The following is a 24,726-nucleotide window of genomic DNA, read 5'->3' as shown; positions in this document are numbered from 1 at the left end:
TAAAAAAAATTGCAGTGTTTTAAAATCTCAAAGAAATGTTTTCCCAGGAAATGTGGGGTGGGGGAAGGTAAACCTCAATATGGACTATAGTTTCCAGCACCTAGAAGAGGCAACCCCAGAAACAATGATCTTAAAAGCAGAAGCTCCCCTAAAAGGACATCACAAGTAATTTTGCCCCACCCCACCAGCTAAAACCAAAAACTTTCCTAGTATCCGCTCCCTTTCTGCCTCACGTTCTCCTGAAATAAGGGCCGTACATTCTTTCCAAAGAGATCAGTTCAATTTAAATAAATAAATACTGAGAAAGGCTGTGCAGCAGCCATCGCAAGAGCGGCCTTGACCATGGGTACCACGACGTGGACAACTAAACCCCATCATCTGGCAGGAGATGCTGACGTTCTGGGGGGACCGCTTGTTCAGACCTCCACTGAACCCAGTGTCTGCATCAAGGGGGGACATTAGGGTGCCTGTACAGCCAAGGGAAGAGAAGAGGAGCTCCGCAGTCAGGAGATGGTGGATGCTTGCAGGAAATGCGGAAGGTTAGGTAGGAAGCTGGGAAAATGCCACATTTATCCCGTTTTGGAGAAGCTGAAGGACGCCACCAGGTGGGCAGCCTAGCTCAGGGCCTGGTTAGATCGGCTTGTCCCAGATGCCTGGCTCCTATGCTTTTATGTCTGTCTATTTTCCTTCACTTGATTCTTCTTCTCAAGAGGACAGCTGGAGCATTAAGCTGGGAAGGGGAGAGGTTTCATCCGGGATCAAAAGCAGGAAAGGACCTTGGGCAGGAGTTGCACATGGCCAAAGCAAACCGGACGGCCAGTGCCCTGCCCTGCCAAACACAGTCCAAGAGCCACACGCGGCACCTGCTCGACCCGAGGCTCAATAAACGTCCCGCGTTTATTGCCTGACCTGGCCCACCAAAGCAAGCGCCCAGAGAGCTGCGTTCAGCTCTGTGCAAGCCGGGCCTCGTAGGAGCTGGCATGGGTGAAACGGAAAATGTGGCTGGCTTGTCTGGTGGGACACAAATTCCAGTATTCCACTTTTTAAAAGGCTTTCCTTCTTGGAAGCGGTTCCTTTCTTTCCCTACAATGGCTTTCGAAAGCCGCTTGGTCAATTTATTCCTCTCCACCACTGGTTTTCACAAGGAGAACACACGCACGCACGCACACACACGTATAAAGGGCAAAAGGATTCACCATCACAGCATGGGGACCGTTCGGGACAGAGTGCATGCACAGGACAAAGATGCTGGAGGCAGGTCAGATGGGAGGAAGATCGGCAGATGTGCACAGGGTGATGTGCATGAAACACCGCACAAGATCTCGGCAGAGGCTGAAGTTCATGGCGTGTGCTCTTAAAAACAGAGGAAGACAGCCTGGGATCGCAGTCCAATTGTTTTTACAAAGGGGTTCAAATAAGAGGGCCTGATGACAGATGTGTCTGTGCCCATGGAAGCCACTGGGCCCGACGTTCGTTCGGATGCTCTCAGTCCAAAACGAAAGCAGCTCTGCCTCTTCCCAGACTCCATCCGGCTTCCCCCGTGTTGGAAGTCCCAGTGTCAAACTACACTTTCATCACAGCTTTAAAGGTGACCTGGAGAAATGTGGCAATCAGGAGTGGGGCAGGGAAAAAACACACCCAGACAAGCCATTAAAGAAAAAGCTATAAAGAATTTCATTTGTATTTTGTTTATGTCTTCAGAAATATTAGTTTCCTTACCTACCCCACCCCAAGTCTCATTCTCTCTGCATTTTTCACCTCACTGAGCCAAGCCTTCTGCTGCTAGCATATACAATTCATTTATTTATTAAAAGCTTTTGTATGCCGTCCTATAATACAAAAATCTCAGGACGGCTTACAATATTTAAAAGAACAATTAAAACGTCTTCTAATAAATAATAAAAACAGAACAAAACAATAAATCACAAAACAAACAGAGCGACTGAAGGTTAAGTTGTTAAATTTTAAAATACTGTTTAAATAAAAAGGTTTTGGCCTGGCGCTGAAAAGAGCATAAACTAGGTGCCAGGCGTGCCTCTCTGGGGATGACATTCCAGAGTCTGGGCGCCACAGCAGAGAAGGCCCTACTCCGAGTTGATGACCTTTTTACCTCTCTTAGAGAGGGTTCCCGGAGCAGGGCTTCTCCCGCAGATCTTAAGGGGCGTGAGGGCGTATAAGGATGGTGACGTTCCTTCAGGTATCCTCTTCCCAAGACGTTTAGGGCTTTATAGGTCAAAACCAGCACCTTGAATTGGGCCCGGACTTCAACTGGAAGCCAGTGGAGCTGGTAGAGGACCAGCGTTATGTGAGAGTAACGGCTGGTCCCCGTCAGCAGCCTGGCAGCAATATTCTGTACCAGTTACAGTATCTGGCTTTTTCTAAATAAATAAATTAATTAATCTAATTAAATTGGCTACATTCTAAACCAAACTGCCATAAATTGCTATTTAGAAAACGAAGTGAATCCCTTAGATTTCTTTTTCTTGAATTATTTGCAAACACAAAAGAAATAAAAGCAATAGGGGACCCAAAAGTGTGGGGGGAAACACCTTAGATTTACGAAGGTGCTGGATTATGGCCTGAAGCACTTTGAGACTTTGGAAATTGAGGCTGTTCTGATCCGGCATAAAACCAGAACAGCTCAAGTGAACAGTGCCTGACCTGGGCTGGCTTCCCATGCAGAAGACCCAAAGGACGCCCTGGGGTCAGCATTTAAAAAACATGCAAGAGCACCTCGAACTGCACTCGTGTACCTAAATATCACATGTGAAGGTTTGATACGGTGACCTAGTTCACACATCACAATAAGCCACTGTGGGTAAATGGGCTCAGAAAAACATGCTGGCCGCCATTTTGAACGGACTGGCCTGACACGACAAGTTGTGTGGTCCACCGACAGCTTGTATATTCAAAATGGTGGACGCCAACAGACGCCGCGAAGCCTTGTGGGTAAATGGTAGCTGTGGAGGTACTTTATCATGATGTGTACCCCTTTTGATGCCAGCACAGAAAGCATCACCCCAACTGGGGCAGGATGAGGGCGGCCTCCATAAACAGAATCCTCACTGCAAGTTTAGTGGGCTTTTAAGCATAATCTTAACCTAAGTTTTTGGCAGGCTTTCTGGTATTGGCTAAGTTTGTTTTTTGTCTTCCTTCTTTGTCTTCTTTCTGGCTTTGCTCCCTATTAAACATGTGATGGCTTCTTATTTTTAAAGATGGTCAGCCACCTCGCTTTCTCTGCAATGAGGCAGCAATGAGGACTGATGTTCTTCAAAACAAAACATGCACTTGGTTATTATTCACATTAATGTGAATTAAATGTGTCACTCACCTCTTGCAGCCTCTGCCCTAAGGTTTCCTTGCTCTGAATGCTTTTTCTGTGGAAAAGCAAACACAGACCTATCATTGAAGCAAAAGACAGGAACCGTGGCTTGATCTTGGACTCTTCTAGAATATTTCTGGAGACCTGGGGTTTAGTTCACAAGACACAGGCAGTAGCTGAGTCCAGTCCAACACTCATATTCAACACAAGTAATTTCTTCAAAATCATGGAGGATCTAGGCTAGCTGGATGGTCTGGAATATATCTGGATGTTCCCACACAGGCTGGGTTCAGCCAATACAGCAAACAGGTGGCTTTTGACCACGGTTGGTCTGTCATGTCATCTAAACCCAGTCAGGGTATTTCATCATGGTAAGTGGTCTTTAGAAACCATGGTAAGAAACAACGGTTTGTTCTAGGGTTTCACCATGGCTTGTTGTGTTATCTGAACCCAGGAAACATGGTTTCCATGGTCCTGATAGGTGAGTACCACCGAATTCCCTGGGAAGAGCGGCAACTGCTGAAGTTGTTCCAGCTATCCAGCATCTGCATGTGGACCAATCAGAAGGAGGCAGGGAGGCAGGCAGAGAGTGATGCACTTTGGGATTGCATCTCAAGCACAGTGGTCGATGTCAGCAATGGGAGGACTGAGAGGGAAACCATGACAAGTAGAAACTACTTGAGTGTCCATCAGCTAGATACTGGAACCATGGTAACCAAGCAGTGTTGCCAGTGTTGGGTGTATTGTGTTGTCCGAACCCAGCCAAAATAACACACCTTGTGGTTAACCATGGACTGTCCATGAAGAGAACCCAAGCTTGGCTGCAGGGTCGTGAACTGTGGGTTGTTCACCCTGGTTTGCTGGGTTCAGGGTTCAATAACTCCTGTTCCAAAACCGATTCATTGTTTAGTGAAAACTCACCCCCACCTCATATTTAGCCTTGAAGGTGGGTTATTGTGTCGTCTGAACCCACCCCATAAAAAGCAGGTTCCCGGGTTACAGCTGGCATTGTGCACAGAGATGCTCACTCATGCCCATCTGTCCAAGAAAATGTTTCAGCCAAACATTTTGTTTGTGCAAGAAATATTTCAGAAAAGGCCAGCACTCAAGTCCTGCTTTTGTAGATGCATTCATCCCTGTGAACAGAAGGGACATGGAACTTTACCTGTCTATTTTGGTGGCTACAATCACTGTGAAGGTGCCCTCCGTATCAGGCAAGTATGTCGATGGAACGATGGCATAATGTCCAGAAGGCAGTTGGCACAGCTGGCTTACTTCTCGGGAGTAGCAGTGAGGTACACAGCTAACCACTGGCTCCAAGTGCAGGAAAGACGCTGGCAGCGGTGTCACATTGTTGTTATCACTGGGAACCTAAAAGGATTGCAAATCAGGATCTGAAGTCACTGTTTGAAATCGTTTTTCAAACCATGGTTTGGGTGAACTGTGGTTTGCTCTTATGTCTGAACGCATGAGTTCCTGACAAACCACAGTTAGGCCAGCTTTTCTGTCTCAAGAAGCAGGAGCGCATGCCGGCCTCTTTCCCACACAGAGTCCTAAGAAGACCGGAAATAGGAGCAGACAAGACACACCAAACTGTGGTTAGCCTCTTGTACACCCCGAAGTTCAGTGGGACCTTGAGGATGGGTTTGTACAAACCCGAGTTTCACGTTAGATCTGAACCTGGCCAGAAGAAGTTCCAAACATCGTACAGCATGATGATGTCAGTATTATACTCCAGTCCAAGGAGATGTGAAGAATCAGACTTAAGGACCCAGAGAGGCATCAACCGAGCTCAGCACTGCATCTCCCATTCCCCTGCCCCTGCCCTGCTCAGAGTTCCTTTTGGCTTTCAGTGAATGGGAAATTCACAACAGTAAAGGCCACGCTACAGGCAAACTGTTAATTAACAGATTAAAACACAGTCTAATTACTGGATACTTGAGGCACCTGCAAAGGGATTACACAGGCTACACCCAAAAGAAGACACCCAAGCAATTGCTTCAGTGGGTTGCAATGCTCTCTTTCCTCCCCCTTTCAACTCATTCCAGGCTTTCTGCCTTCAGGGAATACTTTACATGTTAATGTGGACCGGGTCTCCAGATGCTTTGGATTCCACCTCTGCAGACTCCTGGCCATTGGCAAGCTGGCAGGGGCCCCTGGGAGAGGATGCCCAAAGCATCTGGAGAGTTACCTTCTGCTCACCCCGGTCTTAAGGAGCATCCTCCATTTTCATCAGGCACATGCTGGCTAAGTCTCTTAGGGCAACCCCGTAGCCAAACGATGGAGCCCTGCGCATCGCCAGGGGAAAACGGCCTTTCGGGAATACTTCTCCGCCATTACTGATTTTCCATTAAGAAAGATGCAGAAGGTGGACAGCTAAGTTTTCTCCATCTCTCCTAATATGACACTGGATAAGCATAATTCATCCATGGAATCTCCTTGCTAGTTAGCTCTAGACTTGGAAGAACACTGGAAGCTTGGAAGAAACCTCTCTAGATGCCCACCAGGTTGCCTGTTTCTCTGGATTTATTTCTTAATATCAAAGAAATAATCTTTCTTAATGGAAAGTCTTAGCAGAGAGGGTCAGTTGTGACCATTTTTAAAGGTCTGTTTCCCAGCTGTGCAGGAGGACTTGGAAAGACACGATCAGTCAGAGCTGACAGACCTGGGAAAGCTGGACTCACGGCCTTCCTGTGTCCCTCAAGCTTTGCCCAGCAGTCCCTGACCAAGTGAGATCCTACCTGGAAGATATGAAACCCAATTGGGCGGCACTTGTTGTCTGGGCAGTGCTGGCGCAGGGCAACCCTGAGGCCTCTCTGTCCCACACCTGCTGGAACAGTCAGGGGGAAACAGGGATTGGTGTGGAAGGAGGGGAAGTTCCGGCTGCCCCCTGCATTCTGCCCTTTTCGCCAGCATCCCTCCAACTGGGCGGTCTCCCACTCGCCTCCCGGGAGCTCTTCACGGACAGCGTTCTCAGGAGCGGGCAGTTTTATCTCACTGCCGGAAGGAAAGACAAGGTGGGGAGGACGCAGGAAGGACCAGGGTGCAGGCAGAGGAGGAGAGAGAGGGGATAAAAGGACAAACGGTTACGCGGTCTGTGGTTGCCGCATGCAAGACTCGGCATAAAAACGGTAACACCAGTGGAGGCCGTCTACATTCCCGGTTGCGACCAGGTGTGCAGAAAGTGTCCCTGGGAAAGGTCAAGCTCTGCCTGAAGTCAGGAACTGGGCAAAGGTTAAGAGCACAAGACCGAAGGAGCCACCCTGTGGAGCCCTGTGTGCAGGTGCTGTGAAGCACTGTCCCTCTGCCACGCCGCGGGCCACGGCCTCTCTGTGCACACGCCGTGGGAGGCTGCCAGTTCTGCAAGAATCTGTGGACTTCCTCTTGGCTCGGCTCGCTTTCTGAGACTGGACTGAACAAAGAGGAAGTCCGGGAATTCTAGAGGGATGGATTTTGCCCAGCTTTGCCCCGACCCTAAAAGAAGTCATCCTGGGCATGTTTAGACAGAAAAAAGTACTTGAACTCCTGGCACCAGCAAGTCAGCATGGAATGGCAAGAGGACACGGGAAGCCAAGGACTTCTTGCTGTCTAGGCTGGCAGTGGATTGTCGCTTAAATTGACAAGGGTCCTGTTTTGTCTACTGCAGTGCCCCTCCTGGGTGGCCCCTCCTACCGTTCAAGCTTGTGGCCTTTTCCCACCCACCCAAGTGGCCAGATATCCCACACCCTGGGCTGACACACCCTATCAAGGCCTCTTAGAAAAGAGCTCTCTGGATCGGTTCTGTCTCTCGTAAAGATATACGTGTATTCTCCACCTCCCTCCCTGGATTGAGACCAGGGCTTTGGAAGAGAAACGGCTTTGGTCAGCCTGCTGGATGAGCTGTGCCGGGCAAGGGACAGAGGGAGTGAAACTCTGTTGGTTCTCCTGGACTTCTGGGAAACCGTTCTCTCCAGGACGGGGATTGGAGGAACCCTATTATGGGGGTCCAGCCCATTCTGGAGGGATGGACCTAGAAGGTGGCCCTGGGGGGCTTCCTCATCTATCTCTGGGGGTCCTGCAGGGGTGACATGCAACAGAAGCGAGGCAGCTTCTACCAGCACCGCTTCAGTCCTGACATGTCTCCCTTCCAGTGAAATAAGCGACTCCTTAACAGGAAACGTAACAACTGGAGTGGAGAAAAACAGTGCTACTGAAGCCGGTGCTTCACTGGGAAGCCATGCTTGACTGGTACGCGGGAATGGCGTGTTGGCAACAACAGTGCTTGCCGTTGTTCGAATTGTGGGGTAAAAAAATACCCCAATGTGCCCGAGTTATAGGCAAAACGTCCACAGAGACCATGGCAGGGCAGCAGCCCTGCAAGCGCGGGCTCTGTGCTCATCGACTGGCTCTCCGGGTTGGACTGGGAAGGCCCCCCTTGGACCTTGGAGAGCCGTGGCTTGGCTGGTCCACGTCAGCAACGCTACAACGGATAGACCCATGGTCTGAATCCAGGTAGGGGCCTCCTGTGAAGCCAACGGCAGGACTTCTGCCCCCAACACCCTGCCCTCTCCCACCTCCTTTTCGACGGACACACCTCAGAGAGATCCTTCCACTGGAGAACACCCGAAGCAAAAAGTTTCCCTCGGCATCATTCAGAAAGGTGCTGGGGACAACAAGGTAGTACCCCGGAGAAAGGTCACAATGCAGGTGCACCTCCCGATTGTAGGAATGAGAAACTGTGCCTGAAATCGGGGGTGCGGAGAGGGTCTTTGGAAGGTTGAACTGTTTCTTCTCAACCTGGAGGGTGAAAAAGACAACACAACTCTGAGCAGCTCAGTGTGGAAATAGCTAAGATTTTACCAAATCCAAAAGAAGAGTCAAATTGTCAAGCGAGGGCAAGAATACAACCCTCCGCATAAAGCTGGCCACACTGATGCCCACCCCACTGCACACCACGAATGGCCTCGTCGCCTGACCGTGAAGCCCTCTGGCGGCTCCAAAGCAGCGATGCACCGGATATGGGGCTGCTCCTGAACACAGGCCAGGGTCCTCGGCCTCGTACAGGCGCCACCCACAGAGTGGCAAGGGGATTATTAAGGCTCCAAAGGGAGTGGGGTGAGCCTTCCTGGGGCCCAAATGCTGGTGTAGTTTCTGGAAGGCACGTGTGTCTCCACCACCGCCTCCACCTCCAGGAGGAGGAAGTCAGCAAGATCCAGGGGGAAGGAAGGAATCCCTTCCTTCCCCCAGGTGGGGAAAACTGTATTCAAGGGCACCCAGGTGGTCGCACTTGCTCAACACCAAGAAGCATCCAGGAGAGATCTGCAAGGAGTGGAGAGGACCATTGCTATACCATGGTTAGCATGAGGGTTCCAGGGTCGTACATACAGATTCCTCCCCGGGGGTCTGCCGGGCTCCCGGACCCTCCAGATGGACGTTTGTTTAGGATTCCCTAAAAGGAAAATCCAGGGGATGGCTGACGAGTGGCAAAGCCACCCCTGTCTTCTTTGCGGTGTCAGGCTAAAACTGCCCTCTTCTTCCAGGTTTTAATGACACAGGATGGGTTAGGCCTGCTGCTTTAATTAGTTCGGGTTTTTAATGGAAATTGTTTTCGATGTGAAACTGTTTTATGTTTTTCTATATTAGAATTTTTGCCTGTTTTAAATTTGCACCTTCAAATTTTATTCTGCGTTTTCATGCATTTGTATTTTTATTGTATTTTTTTGTAGTTGATCAACTGTTGTGAGTCAGCCAGAGGGATTCAGCTATTGGGCAGCATAAAAATGAAAAGAATAAAGCGAAGGGCCATTTTCCTGCACCATCTTTATTTGGGCCAAAAGAGCGGCTTGTGTTCTGGAGGACTGACTCCTCTCCTGAGCAGTACTTTGGTGCTTGGGCCATTTGCTTCCCTGTTAGCCTTACTAGTTTGCTTTTTAGGAAAAGGGTTTTTTTGTGACTGGTCATGTCTCACATGGCAGCCATTTTGTGAATTGGCAAGCTCCCCACAATGGCAGCCATTTTGTAACAGCACCCACGGCATTCCACATCTGCTTGCTGACACAGAAAGAATATTGTGCATCGGTCTTGCCCTAGGCAAAGAAACAGAGCCAAATCCACAAAATTTGGTTGATGACTTTGGACCTATCACACAGAATTGCTGTTCCAAGTAAACAGGGTTAAACATAGAAACAGAGTGAGTCCTGGGCCATCTAGTCTGACCCCCGGCTCCAGCCGGCTCCTACCTTGTGCATGTCCAGCCTATCCTTAAAAACTTAACATTCCATGGGTGTCACTCTGAGCTTCTTGGAGGAATAGCATGATAGAAACATGAGAAAAAGCAATAACTAGTGTTTAACAAGCATCTTTCCATTTTGAAGAATATTGTAGACAAATGTGAAAAGGTTAAGGGATATTCCGCAAATATTAAAATATTATCACCCTCAAATGTGAAAAGACAACAAACCACTTGTAAAAAAAAAGCTTCCTGGGTGCATTTCACCCAATCTGCAATCCTAAGGCCTAGAAACTTACTGTTCGTAAATAAAATAGTTCCAGCCCCAATGCACCCCACCACCCTGGCTAACCCTCAAATTACCTTCCATATATGCAGTCCCACGGCATGGTAATTCTTCCCTCGGAGGCCATCTGCCAGAGATTGATCGGCTTCCACTAAACGGGGCCAGCTCCGGATTCTGCCTGCCCAATCCGTGCTATACTTCCGGTGCTTCTGCAGGAGAGCAATGCACACCTCGCTCTGCTCACAGACCCTCAGCCAGAACTTGGGGTTCATCGGGAATGTGCTGTTGTTACGGCAGCCGCCTGCCGACTGTCCCCGCACCCATGATCCATACAGTTTCTGGGTATGGCTCAGAACTCTGTCTGTTGAGAAGGAGAAAGGATACATCTACATCACTTCATTTTCTTCAACTGGTAGATCTCCCAGAAAAATGGAATATATATATCCAGAAGGTGTCAAGTGAGCCTCTGCAAAGAACAGCAAGCTAAATTTTTCCCCCTGATCTGCAATGAGTGGAGGAGCAAACTGGGGGTGGAGGGAGAATTTAGCATGGCCCACATTTTTAAGCCACGTGACCCATTTCACCCTTGCCCGACAGACTGCAATAAGCTAATTCTCACACAACTGTTCTCTGGATAGCACCCTTCTGAATTCTGCTGTGCCGTTCCCATGGGACAGCTAAAATATTGCATGGCATCTGCAAGAAATGTGTGTTCCAAACTGCACCTGTCTGAGAGAGATGTGCGTAAGAGGAACAACGATCCAAAGCAAACGGGAATTTTCGTTCACACGAACACCGAGTCTGCAAAAATTGTACAGAACTGACTTGTGCTGGGAAGTGTGCAAAGGTGACCTGGACAGCACACAGACCGATTCGTTCCTTCCTACAACCTGTGCGTGCAGTGTGCTTGCGAGAAAGAGGGCATATGTGAGCCGCTTCTCCTTTTCACTGATGGAGCCGGCCACAAGCGCATGTTTTCCGCACTCCTGTCCTTCAAACTTGGGCTTTCTGCGTGCACGTCCACCTGTAAGGCTTGCTCACAGGTTCCCTTTCACCCTTCCTCTTAAGAGAGGGGACCTGGCCCAGCTGAGATGCCAGAACGGATGATGGGGAAGAGTCAACGTGCACCAGGGGATCTGGGTGAGAGGGGGACTTTCCAGAAGGCCCCAGCAGCTCCATCCAAGAAAAGGGGCTTCTGCGGGATGCTGGATAAACAGGCAGCTGGGATCTTCGCCTTCTCTCACAGCAGAGACCTCGGCTTATCAGGCAGCTTCACAAACATCTAAGGCACGAGCTGAACACTCAGGCACACTGTGAAAAATCACGTATCTGACAAACTGGTAAGGGAGGATCAGGGTGGCCCTGGGAGGAAAGCAACACCGTACCAGTATAAAGGCTCTGAAGCTGCCCTTCTTCAGTGATTGGGTACCCTGTAATGATTTCGTCAAATTCGGTGAAAAATTCCTCCTCCTCGACCCAAAATTCTCCTTCCTGTATCTGGGACAGCAGTTCTGCGGCAACCACCGGATCCAGCTGGCTCCATCCAGGACCGCTGAAGAGCAAAGGCGAAACAAATCAAGCGGGGTATGAGCATCTTTGCAGAGCTGTCCCTGTACAGGACAAGCTGTCCCTTGTTCTGCTTTACCAAGAACAAGAGGAACGTAGGCCCCTGCCCCTAGGGGACTGCAGTCTAGAAAAAAATGGCACAAAGAGGAACTGGGTTCAGACAACTTGACCACTTGCACTCAGGGGCTGACCGGCTGCACGTGATCGTGCTGTCTGCAGACAGCTATGACTTGTTAGCCACAAACACACCATAAAGGGACTCCATGGTCTGCTACTGGGTTGTGAACAGTGGGCTGTTTATCCTGATTTGTTACCTCAGCTGGGTTCAGTATGATAACCCGCGTTTCAACAACTCATGGTTCGATGACAACTCACTCTGAAGCCATCCTCAAACTCTGAATGTGGGTTATCATGTTGTCCGCGGCTCAGCTCCCGTGCCGTTTGGTCCTTGCGGCGCACCCCACCTGGCCGTGTTTCTGCCCACCTGCCCCTGCTCGGCTTCCTGTCCTTGGCCCTTGGCTTGCTCCTTGTCCGGCCCTGCAGGGACTTCTCGTTCCTGACCGTGCCAGGCTCTGCGACGTGTGACTTGGACTTACCACTGAGCGTGGCTTTTGGACTTGGGACTCTGCCTCGCCTGGAGTTCTGCTGCCCTCGTCGCAGGGCTTGTGTCCTGCCTCCTGCACCCACGTCCCAGCCCTGGCCCTGGCTGCCAGCAGGTGGTCAGGGCAGGGGCTAGCACAGTCCTGGGCCCTGGCTGGGGGGCAGGGAATCCCCGCACGGCTGCCGCAGGCCTCTGATGACATGTCTGGGCTAATCCTAAGAAAAGGCCGAGGCTGTGCTTAACTGGACCTGAAGCAAAGCCAAGACTGACTTCAGGCCTACAGGTCAGAAACCATGAATCCAGCTATTCTCTTTCCCTGGCCAGCGTTTCATGGCCATGTTGCTGGTAAATCGAGGGTCCCCCACACAGGTTTTTAAAGGGGGAAGTAGCCCCCCCCCCAGCAGCTGTGCCTGTGCTGCTCCTCCAGAAGCAAGATCCCCGCGGAGTAAGTGCTTGCTTTCTGTTTTGTGACGGCCCTCAGGGGCCTGGGTCGGTTCCCCGCCAACAGCATCTGGCGAGGCCAGGAAGCTGTCTGGCCCCCGACCGGCGCCACTCACCCCTCTCTCCATGGCCCCGTCCAGCAGCGTCTGCCCCAGGGGTTGTGTATCCTCAGAAGAACCGTCTCCTTCCTGGACACCTTGGAAAGGTCCTGCATGTCGACCACAATGAAGGCATGGAACTCCCCCAGCTCGCTGGGACCTGGCAGGCGGAGAGGGAGGGCGGGAGCCGTGGGGAAAGATCAGCTTTCAGCGGCACACAGGCTTGCCCACGGGAACGGGGAGCAGGGGGGCGGGAAACGACCGCCATTTCTCTGCGCTCCGTGCACACAGAAAGGTGGACTGAAGGAGAACTTGGTGGCCACCCAGAAGGAACGGACGCGGCCCTTCAGCAAAATACCCGCAGTACCATGGTACCACGTGGCCTGCCACCAGGGAAGCACGCTGGGAACCTCCTGCCCCTCGCACCCTGGGGGGCACACCTGATCTCTCTCCCGTGTGCATGTGTGTGTCGGGGTGGGGGGGATTTGGGTCAGGATTGCAGTCCTAAGAAGGTAGGAAACCCATTTCCTGATTTTAAAATAGTCCTCCCGCACCTAAACATACGGCAGTTTATACAATAATTTCAACTGACATTTTCAAAAACAGTATGTTCTGTTACATACTAATGCATATACAATCATTATTATTGCATTATTAGTTAAAATTTGCATAATCACCATGATGGCTCTTTTTTCATCTTATCCCAAAACTATAATCCTTTGTTATGTTTTATCCATACTTTATCCTGTTTTTTTCTGAATGAGCTTTCGTCATTTTCTTTCCAGATTTGTAATACATGATAAAAATGAATTGTAAAAACTGATGGCACTTGGTTGTAAGAGGCTTTTTGAATGGACCCCACTCCCCACCCCAAATCTAAGTAAAACGATGAAGGATTTTCCAATCAAACAGCAGAAATAAAGCAATCAGACGCACTTGCAGGCATAAAGAAGCCACCAAATCAGCTGGAGAAAAATGTCGGCTGCATGCAGAAACAGGCGTGGACCGAGAGACAAGAAAGAGGTGCAGAAAGAGGATTGGAGTGGCTGGATCCAGCTCTGCAGAACCCCTTCTCAACGTGAGGAAGAAGCCTGGGTAACCCAGACAGGGAGGTGCAGTGTGGGAAGCCGCCTTACGAGCATAAAGAGCGCTGCTGGATCCGGCCAGGGTGCATCCAATCCAGCTTTCCATTCAGCCAGGGACTCTGCCAGCTGGGCATGGCTGCCTCCCATGGGTGCTCCCCCATGATGCCTTCGAAGCCGGCACCAGCCTGCAGCCAGCAAGGGCTGCCCCTTACCTTGCTGGGAGCTAAAGACAGAGCAGCTCATCACGCATTTCTCCTTCAGGTTCATCAGCCTCCTGAAAACCGCCTTCTCCAAAACTTTGCCAGCCCGTTCCCTTTCTGTGCCTCGGCCTGGGTCTTTGAGGGCCCACCTTTCTGCCAGGCCTCCGGTCAGGTCCACAAGACCATCTGCAACCTGGCCTGCCCAGAGCTGCTCGTAAGATCCGTGGACCCTGCAAGAAAGAGCACAAGGCAGGGGGGGTGTCAGAATTTCAGAGCAGAGCTTTAATGGAAGACACAGAACCCCGACTTTCTCGGCCGGCTCACCTGGCAAGCACTTGCCATCCACCACGGATGCTGCATCAGGCAGCTTTTCCATCCTCGCTTCATGTCATCAGCAGCCTAAGCGACCACAGATGCCACGGCTGGTGGCAAATTGGAATCCCTTCAGGCAATGCATCGGTGAAAGGCAATTTGGTTTCCTCACAGTGCTCAGCAAAATTAAATAGGATACACACGGGCAGAACGCCTAGCAATTTGTTTTAGTGCTCAAATCTTTTGCACCAATGCAGAGTGTAGACTTTTCTTTTCTTTTATAACTTATCTTTTATAACTTCTTTTATATCGTTTATATATATGTGTATATATTATTTATTTTATATTATTAATTTTAATTTTATATTGTTATTTTTGTATTGTATTGTATTGTGTTGTAAGCCACCCCGAGGCTTCGGCAAGGGGCGGCATAGAAATGTTCTAATAATAATAATAATAATAATAATAATAATAATAATAATAATAATAATATATGGGTAATAATTTATGTTGGAGATGTGGGTGAAACACAGGCACCTATTTCCATATGTGGTGGAAATATTAAGAAATTCTGGATAATTTTTAAGGAGATTAGTATGATAGTGAACTTAAAAATTGAAGCAGATTCAGAAATAGCATTGGTACTAATATTGCCGAGTTATTGCCAAACTCTCTTCAAGGGCAGCCCCATGTAAAGCACATTGCAAAAATCTATTCTGGATGTTACCAGAGCATGGCTGACTATTTTCAGGCTCTGCCTGTCCAGGTAGGGGCGGAGTTGGTACACCTGCTGCAGCTGGAGCAAGACACTCCTGGACACCAAATTCACCTGGTATTCCAGGGACAAACCCAGGTCCAGGAGCACACCCAGACCGTGGACCCTGTCCCTCAGGGGGAGTGTGATCCCATCTAGGACAGGGCAATGCCCCTCCCACCTGCATTGCGGGCAGGGGGTCTGTGACCCCCCCAGGGGAGCAAATTCCCATTGGTTGAGAGAGAAGTTGTGCTGAATGCAGTGTTCGACGCAGCTCGCTCCCTGGATCCCCAGCAGGGAAGGAGACTCAGGGCAAGCTGAGTCTTGGCCAGCCAAGAAGCCTTGCAGGGGAGTCGGTGAGTGAAGAAGGGCTCCCCCAAATTTGTGTTCCTTTATACAATGGTCCCAAAGTCAGGAGCTGTGGAAAAGGCCCACAACTAAGGGTGTGTGCATTTCGATCCGAACACAGATTAAGTCCCTTGGGCTGGGTTCCCACCAGACCAGATACCAGAGTATGGGTTTGGTTCTGGGTTGTTGTGTGGTGTGAACCCAGCCATGCTAGCAAGCCATGGCTTGTTACCCAGAAGTGCTTCCGCCACAGCGCCACACAGACCAACCCGCATGCCCTCCACGCACTTGGCATAGGCCTTCTCCAGCAGGGGGAGCCAAAACACATCATCGGTCTGGCACTGGGAGAAACAGAGCTTGCCCCCAAGGCACGGCAAGCGATCGTCTATGGTGACCTCCACCCAGTGCCCGAACTGCCAGATGCGGCACGTGAAACAGCCTCTGTACTTCTCATCTCTCCAGCAGGGCTGACCTGGAGGAATCACCTGTGCAAAGAGAAGAGCAGCAAGTCAGCAGGAGTCTGGGAAGGCACACGGTCTCCTGGTCTGGATCTGCAGATACGCCACTGAGGTATCACTATGGCTTATTGTGTCGTGTGAACCCAGCAAGGATGGCTTGTGCAAGGGTTAAACAACCCTTGCATAACCCTAAAGCAGCCCACAGGTTCTGTGGGAGTCTGTTAATCCTCTTGTATGTCACCCTACCCGGAATCACACGACACAATCGACCATGCCAGCTCCCCTCAGCGGCTTGAATCTTCGAAAGGGCAGCTGGTGCCTGCCACAACCCACCATGGCTTACGGACGCCATTGATGGGTTGTGGTGACCATGTGAGCCTCTGTGCAATCATCTGGGATGGGATTGTTTTCACTGCTCAATTTCTTCATTTCATAAGTTACGATGACTATATTACATTTATAATCCAGCTTAGCTGGTCCTCCTCCACTTCATTTCTAGTACAACAGCACCCTGAGGCAGGCTAGGCTGAGAGACCACAACTGGCCCAAAGTCACCCTGTGTGCTTCAGGGCTGAGTGAGGACTCGGAGCCAGATCTCCTGCGTCCCCAGCTGGATCTTCTAACCACACAACACCCGGGCATCAGTAACAATGAATGGATGGCAATTGCCACCACCTTATTAAGTCAATGCGCCAGTTTCAACGTGGTATGTAATATTTTTCAGATGCTTATCCCTAGCAATGATGTGAAAGAAAATATATACAGCACTGAAATACGCATGAATTTCCACATGAGATAGGAAGAGACGGAAAAGGTGAAGGTGTCCCACGAACCACCTCAGTGGGAAGGCTGGTTTCTGCCAGAACAGAGCACATGGTATCTGGTTCTTCAGATTGCTAAAATTAGTCAGTCTCCAACAGAGCTTCGACTTTGCTGCAGTACAGAAATGCAATAAACACAGAGCTTCTTGTAACCTTGCTGGTTTTCCCCTTAAAGTTAAACAATGCAAGGGCACAACCCTCCCGATAGCATCTGGGGGGCCATTCACAGCTGCAGCTCTGAGATTCCGCAATTTTGGAGCTGGAACTCCGAAGCCCAAGCTGCTGACACGGAAGGGACCATACCAGTCACCCCCTGCAGAGCTTTGTTTACCGCATGCAAGGCAATCAAGCATGATAACTCCCTCACCCTCTGAAGCATCAGAAAAATTTCCAATGCAACCTGAAAATTTCCACCACAAATTACCTCACCATGCTCATAGGGAGCGTTTCCAGAGGAGAAAACTAGCTGGGTTCAACAATCCACTCTGCATGCTCAGAGATTCATTCTCGGTGTTTCTGCACTTTGGTCAACACAGCACTTTTTGCAAGAAAGGTCTGTGGCTTTGAATGTGTGGCGGGAGAGACCCCAAAACCATGACATTCTGGGCCCTCCATCATTCAGAATTTCAGCCTAGGTTGTATTTCTTTCCCATAAGTTACTGGATAAACATTACACTTTAGAAAAGCACTTTGTTTGCCAGAGAGCAGACGTTCCATCCTTGCTGCCCCCCAACATACCACACGGACCCGATCCCACAAGAGGAAGGGTGTTCCCGCAACACACAACGCGGTACGGTGCTCTAAGTACCTTGGCTAGCAGGAATTTACTCTTCTGCAAAGCGGCGCAAGCACACAGGAACCAGCAGTCTCCCAGCATCCCTTGCTTGACTTGCCACTCATACTGATTATCCGAAAATAATCGCGGTGTGGAACAAATCTCCTGGGGGGGTGGGAAGGAGAAATGCCAAGCTGAGATCAAAGGAAGCATCGCAAATTCACTGTAAAATGCCCCAAAAGCACACGCAGAACTGAATGGCCAGAGCCCTGGATGAATGTCTAGATAGCCGTAGCAAAGGTCAGAGGCTGACCAGGGCAAGATAAAGGGCTGATGGGAAGAGAGCAAGACGACCGCGGACGGATGGGTTTGCTCTCACAGGGATAAAACCACATGGGCTGGAAAAAGGAGTGTGGACAGCGAAGAACAGGCTTGCGCTGTCTTGATCTACAGACACTTCAATAAAAGCTCTTGGGTTTGAATTCTTGCAGATCGTGTGTTGTCACTCGCAGTTAGACAAACGAGCCCAGGCCATCTGGGGCTCAAAACCCCTGAAGTGAAGAACCCAACAGGGCGGCTGTTAAGACTCTTACGCCGGTCTTCAGGAAGACTTGCTTCAGGGCCTATGAAGAACACCCCCAGCCCCTCGCTAGTTCCCGAGGGCCTGGGACTTTGCCAAACTGCCGTATCAGCTGAGCACTCACCTGAGGCCTCAGCCAACAAATCTCCCCTTGGAAATGAGCCAGTGGGGTAGAGTAGTTAAAAAAGAGAGAGTCGTCATTCGCTGGAAAGGTGAGGTCCTTGTACAGATCTCCCTCGAGAATGGACAGCACCCGGCTATCTCCCAGCATCTTCTGCAGAAGGCAACGAATTCGCAGCTTCTTCAGAGACAGCAGGTCTCCGAGTTAAATCTGAAAAACACGGGGGAATTAAAATTGGGGTGGGAGATATTAATATCCCTAGAGTTGTAGGGAAACACACAAGCAGCAGGAAAAGTAAAGGGGCAAAGAACAAGGCAGCACGGAATAAAAAACGAGTTCTTTCTAAGGTCATAAAATTGAAATGCAGCTACACTCTGGAGTTGTAAGAGCTGAGCAGGGCTGCCGAGGACATGGCGTTCTGGACGGCCTCCATTCACCGGGTTGCCGCAAGTCAGAGGCCGCTTGTCAGCACATCTCAGCCACCGCAAGAGAGAAGGATCAGATAAAGGAAAAGCCAGTGTGGCATGCTGCTTGGGTCTTTCGAAACAGGTCACCAATAGGCAGGGACCTTGATTCACCATGCACGCTTCAAGTCCCCCGGAAAACAAACGCCATCTCACAATAAGACTGGATTCCTCCCTCCAGTTTTAGAGCAGTTTTGCTTCCCAGGAATCACTCTCTCAGACAAGTTTTGTCTTCTTAGTCTTTGCTTTTAAAAAACCAGTGTAACAACCCCAAATGGAAAGCTTGCACAGGCATCAATTCCAATACTTGATAGTATCTAGCATCAAAGCTTCTATTCTTAATATTAATTATTAATAGAATTTCTATACCACCTGTATAGAAATGGGCAGTTCTGGATGGTTCGCACAATTTAAGTCACCCATCCAAATTTCAACCAGGCCTCTCCCTGCTTCGCTTCCAAGCTTAGGCAGAATCAGGCACTTACAAGCCATGGCCCAGATACGCAGGCCTTTCTTCTGTCTGAGCATGGAAAGGACCGTGCAGAGCAAAACTAATAGTGATCTCAGTCATCATCAGCAAGAACTTCCCAGGTTTGTTCTAAAAGCAATCAAGGACTTAAGGAAGTGTCCACTCCCTTTGTTCTGAATCCACTTTAATATTCTCTCTTGAGGCTATTATATATGCCTGGATTGTTTCCACCATCTTAGTTTACATTCCATTGAACTCCAATCCTAAGGGTACATTTCTATTGTAAATCACTACTTCAGAATCTGTTTGGATGTGGAACAATACAGAACTATTGTTAAAAAGGAAATAAATAACCAACTCAAGTCTAAAGAAGGATGCTGAATTTCAAACTTCTTATCATTAAAGGGTTATAGCAATATACATCTAAAATCATTCCAATATTCTTGGTCTGCAACACACCATTTCTCTGATTTCTTCCTGCCTTTTGAGTACCTTTACCCAGAATCCCTGGGCATGTTGTAGGTGCCTCTGCAACACATCATTTCTCTGACTTCTTCCTGTCTTTTGAGTACCTTTTCCCAGAATCCCTGGGCATGTTATAGGTGCCTCTGCGACACACCATTTCTCTGACTTCTTCCTGTCTTTTGAGTACCTTTTCCCAAGACCTTCCTTCTCAACTCAGTCCTATGACACTACCTAAGTGCACACCTAGTGTTTTTCTCAAGCTACCTGCTGAACTGCTTTTACCTGCTTTAGGAAGAAAATATTGTACCAGCAGTAACTTTCCAACAGAAAGGAGTCACCGCGGGGCACTCCAATAGCATATGCCTCAACGAGGCATCGTCTGAATTGCATTACTAGCATCCAGCTCAACTAGCAAGAAACCTGGTGAGACCCTTCAGGAACTGGCTGGTTAGTGTTGTAGGAAAGAGGATGCTTGACAGGTTGGTTCTGGCCTGTCCCAAAAGGGCTGCTGTTATATTTTTAAGGAAGGACACAAAGCAAAGACTCTGGATGTGACTTAACATTGCAAGGCCATTAGCAAAAGAAAGCCAACTTTGTGCTCCTCACAGCTGAGTCTGGAAAAGCCCCAACACAGCAGAATTAGGGCTTTCCTGTTCCTATATTCATCTGGTTCAAAATAAGGCAGTGAGGCTGCTGGCAGGGGCTGGCAGATATGACCATTACATCAACCCCACTGGCAACCAATTGAAGTCCGGGCCCAATTCAAAGCGTTAACTCTAATATTTAAAGCCTAAAGGGTATCTAAAGGAACACTTCCTCCCATATGTGGCTACTTGAACCCTGAGATCATCTGAGGTCCTTCTCAGAGACCCCCCTCTTAAGGAAATAAAGAGGACAGCAACCTGGGGAAGGGCCATTTCAGCATGACACCCCTACTGCAGAAACAGCTTCCCACAAGGGTGTGCCTGGTGCTTTCTCTCTATTATTTTCAACACCAGGCAAAAACCTTTTCATTTACCCAACATTTTAAGAGTTAATTGATTTTAATTCTTTTATGTGTTTGTGCTGCATTTATTGTTCCACTGATGTACCTTTAAGATTTTATTTTCCTGGGCTCCAAGATCACTGCAGATGGGGACTGCAGCCAAGAAATTAAAAGACACTTGCTCCTGGGGAGGAAAGCTATGGCAAATCTAGAGAGCATACTAAAAAGCAGAGACATCAGCCTGCCAACAAAAGTGCATATAGTCAAGGCGATGGTTTTCCTGGTTGCAATGTATGGCTGTGAAAGCTGGACCATAAGGAAGGCTGAGCGCCGAAGGATTGAGGCTTTTGAATGGTGGCGCTGGAGGAGACTCCTGCGAGTCCCCTGGACTGCAAGGCGATCAAACCGGTCAGTCCTAGAGGAGATCAACCCTGACTGCTCTTCAGAAGGCCAGATCCTGAAGTTGAAACTCAAATACTTTGGCCACCTAATGAGAAGGAAGGACTCCCTGGAGAAGAGCCTGATGCTGGGAACAATGGATGGCAAAAGAAGAAGGGGACGGCAGAGGATGAGGTGGCTGGATGGAGTCACTGAGGCAGTTGGTGTGAGCTTGAGTGGACTCCGGGCGATGGTGGAGGACAGGAAGGCCTGGAGGAGTGTTGCCCATGGGGTCACGATGGGTCGGACACGACTTTGCGACTAACAACAACAAAAATGTACCTTTGGACAACTGTGATTGTGGTTGCTGTAGGACTCCTATTTTATATTATGTATATCTGATTTTATATTTTAAAGTTACTGATCTTGTTATTTGTATTGTATTTTATGCTGTTCATTATCTGCTCTTTGTAAACCACCCAGAGAACCATTTTGAGCATATGGGCAGTATAGAAATTAAATAAATAAATGTCCCAAACCACAGCACTTTCCCTGCACCAGCATATACAGAACAGTAAGTGGCTTACCATATCTGTTCTCTCTCTTTCACCTTAAGCTGCAATCTTTTCAGACATCACAGCTCCCTCCTGGAGAATCTGCAGGAAGATGGTATGTCTAAATCAGAAAAGTGGCACAAAGAAAAGTCAATTTGGATTGAGAAAACCAGAGACATCCAGAAGAGTGAGGAATGGTTATGCATGCAGTGAGCTTTTTAAAATACATGAAACCAAATTCTGTGCTGGAATCACCCACATTTCTGTCCCTGATATGAGCAGTCCCTGGGACAGGAAGCCACACAAGTTGCAGAAGACTGAAGCACTGAATCTTGGATTTTTCATCACCCCTCCTCCCCCCCCCCCCACTGAACCCTACCTGAGTGATTTTAATATTTCACCACAATACTTTAGTTGCTTGGTTTGAGTTTTTTTAATTGGTTGTATGTGGTTTTTAATTCATGTTTTAGACTGTAAATTTGTTTTAGAGACAGGGACTGACTTCTTCTTATTGATTTGTTCGGGGAAAGAAGCTATTCTGGGAATAAAGGAGTAAAACATTTTTAAAACTTTATAGAAACATTTTGTGAACTGCCTTGGGTGCCTGTCGACGTCTAAAGACATGATATCTTTTAACAAAGATAACCTTCCAAGAGCTAGCAACTTGATAGAAGGAATGAAGGAAGGAGGGAGAGAAGGAAGGAAGGAGTGAGCAAAACGGACACTGATTCATTTATTGTATTTCTACATAGCTGTTTAGGCTTAATGAATGTTCAGGGCAGTTAAATTACCTACAAACAAAGGCACCAAAATTATGCCATGTCGGCTGCATAATTTCAGGCAGTGTAAAAGTCATTCCATCACTACTGCTAACGACTAGAAGTTGGCATTCACTGTCAGTCTACCGCCAAGCACCCAGAGTTCTACCCACCTGTAGATCCACCTGCCACCTGCCCACCTCTGGTGCATCACCCCCATAATGCACAGCACCTGCGGCCTAACAATGCACATTATAAAAAGGTGCCAGGCGGCCTGCTCCATTCACACGAGGTGCATGGAGACCTGAAAAACGTCTTTTCCATGCAGGTGGATGCCTCTCCGTTCATCCTGGTCCATCTCCAGCCACATCCCTTTTGTGACACATTACTTTCTTGGGTGCCACAAAATGCTCAGTCTCTGACTGAGCAGGCAGCGAAGTATGACCAGCACAAAGAAGAGAGACTCCAAACATGGGCTGTGGCACTTTATGCTAGGAACTAGGAATAGATTTATTTCTGGTGCCCATAAAATGGCAGCAAAAGACCCACAGAGTGAAGACGTACAGCTGTGAAAGCTGGGCAGTGAAGAAACGTGACTGGGGGGAAAAGATGCATTTGAAACATGGTGCCAGAGACAGAAAGACGAACAAGGGGGTCCTAGAGCAAAATCAAGCCAGAACTTGCCCTGGAAACCAAGGTTGTCATACTTTGGGCACAACATGAGAAGGCAAAACTTCCTGGGAAAGACCAACTTGCCAGGGAAAGTCAAAGGCAGAAGAAGAAAAGGAAGAGATGGAGGGACTCCCTCAAGGAAGCCACAGCCTTGAACTTGGACAAGCTGAGCAAGGCTGTCCTGGAGAGGATATTTAGGGGCCTTTCACCTATAGGGCTGCCATAAGTCAGAGGCGACTCGGGCACACAACAGCCAATGAATGAGCACCTTCCAAAATGCCCTGCCCAAACTCCAGGCTGTGGCTTCCTTTATGGAATTGATCCATCTTGTTCGGGTATTCATTCACTCATTCATTCATTCATAGGGTCGCCATAAGCTGGGGATGACCGGACGGCACAGAACAAAGACAACTCCAAAGCCCAGAGGCCTCACGCTCTGTGCTTTGCAGTCTAACAGCCTTCCACAGCCAGCATGCTGAGAGTTGTAGTCCAACACCTGGAGGGCTCCACGTTGGGAAAAGCTGCCCTAATGGAAAAACTTCCTAGACTGAAGCTACCCAGTGTGTGACAGGGGGAGAAGGGTGGGGAATGTGCTCCCCAGAGAGGTACGTCTGGCACCAAGTTTATACTCTTTTCAGTGCCAGGCCAAAACCTTTTTATTTAAACAGTATTTTAAAATTTAATCGTTTTTAAATTTAGTCACTCTGTTTGTTCTGTGATTTATTGTTTTGTTCTGTTTTATTATTTATTGAAATTGTTTTAATTGTCTTTTTAAATATTGTAAGCTGTCCTAAGATCTTGTGTAATAGGGTGGCATACAAAAGCTTTTAATAAATAAATAAATAAATAAATAATTTTAATACAGGCTAATTTAATAAATAAATAAATAAATATCCCAAACACAAACGCTGCCAAATCAGACCACAGGCCCATCAGGCCCAGTATCCTGTCTCCAACACTGGTCAGCAAGATTACTTTCAGAAGTTTTCAAGCAGGGCACATAAATCCCAGCCATCAGAACCCCTTTCTTTCTTGATTCATGCCAGAAGCAGCCCACAAACAATTGGCAAAAGCCATAAAATAAAAATAAAACCAATGGCCTATATATAAAATCCACATGCATAAACACCAACATGCAAAGATACACCCGGGCTTTGCAAGCCACGTTTTGCCTCAAACCAGGCAACGTCAAGGGTAGCTGGAGCACCAAACCTGCAGCCCTTTGCTGGGCGCTGAGCACCCCGGCACAGGCGTGAGGCTGCCCGCTCTTCTCAACGCCCTCCGAGGGCAGCCCGTGGGGCAGCCCCACTTTCTCAGCTCCCTCCCACCCCGCCGCCCCAGTCCTGCTCCTACCAGTGGCTTCCGGGCGACCCAGCGCTGCGCGCAGTCGGGCGCCGAGCCGGCCGGGTTCGCCCGTCTGAGGGTCAGGGCGGCTCCGTCCGCGCTCCAGTCCTGGACTCGATTCGCAGGTGGCCCAGGAGACCCTTCCTCGAGCTTAGCCTGGGATCGGAGCCAAGGCGGCTACGAAGCGGGGCGGGCCCGACGCGGGGGCCGGGCGTCTTTCCCTGCCGGCGGCCCCCTCCGCCTCCCCGCGGGCGAGGCACCCGTTCGATCGAGCGGGCTGGCGCCGGGCATCCTGCAGTGGTGCTGCAGCGTCCGCCTGGAGCTGCCTTGCACGCGGCCGGGCGGGCGGGCCGGTAGACTGCCCCTGGGCCAGGAGGCTTCTGCTCAGCTCGCCCGGGCTGCCGGCCGTCTCTCGGCCGACCCCCCCGCGCCGCACCCCCGCCGGTTTGAAACCCACCCCGGCCCGCGGCCAACGCCCCGCGCTTCCTGGGACAGCGAATGCGCCACCGCCCGCCGCCCCAGAAAGGGCGGGTGCCCCGGCGGATCCCCGCAATTGCCTTCGCCAGCCGGGCAGCCGCCTTCCACGCCCCCGCCGGCGCCCATGCAACGCACCTCCTGCAGCCCGGCCGGTCCCGCCTGGCGCTGCCCGGGCAGCAAGCGG

The 24,726-nt window shown here is 49.5% G+C and overlaps 1 protein-coding gene across 1 annotated transcript; it reads right to left on the bottom strand.

Annotated features, from left to right (window-relative positions):
* CAPN10 (calpain 10) lies at positions 1-24,726 on the bottom strand. The gene is made up of 14 exons (XM_044422338.1): positions 24,678-24,726; positions 21,325-21,412; positions 17,980-18,186; positions 17,309-17,440; positions 15,510-15,706; positions 13,820-14,037; positions 12,541-12,682; positions 11,202-11,368; positions 9,894-10,177; positions 7,896-8,098; positions 6,064-6,319; positions 4,488-4,693; positions 3,332-3,377; positions 1-1,593 (listed from the first exon to the last, which is right to left on the bottom strand). The coding sequence occupies exons 3-14, from the start codon at positions 18,124-18,126 to the stop codon at positions 1,564-1,566; spliced, it is 2,028 nt and encodes a 675-aa protein (XP_044278273.1). The 5' UTR covers positions 18,127-18,186; positions 21,325-21,412; positions 24,678-24,726; the 3' UTR covers positions 1-1,563.

Source organism: Varanus komodoensis, unplaced genomic scaffold, assembly GCF_004798865.1.
Source record: "Varanus komodoensis strain SLA01 unplaced genomic scaffold, ASM479886v1 scaffold125, whole genome shotgun sequence".
Taxonomy (NCBI): Eukaryota; Metazoa; Chordata; class Lepidosauria; order Squamata; family Varanidae; genus Varanus; species Varanus komodoensis.
Note: the sequence above shows the minus strand (reverse complement) of the source record. Positions and strands in the feature narration are given on the sequence as shown.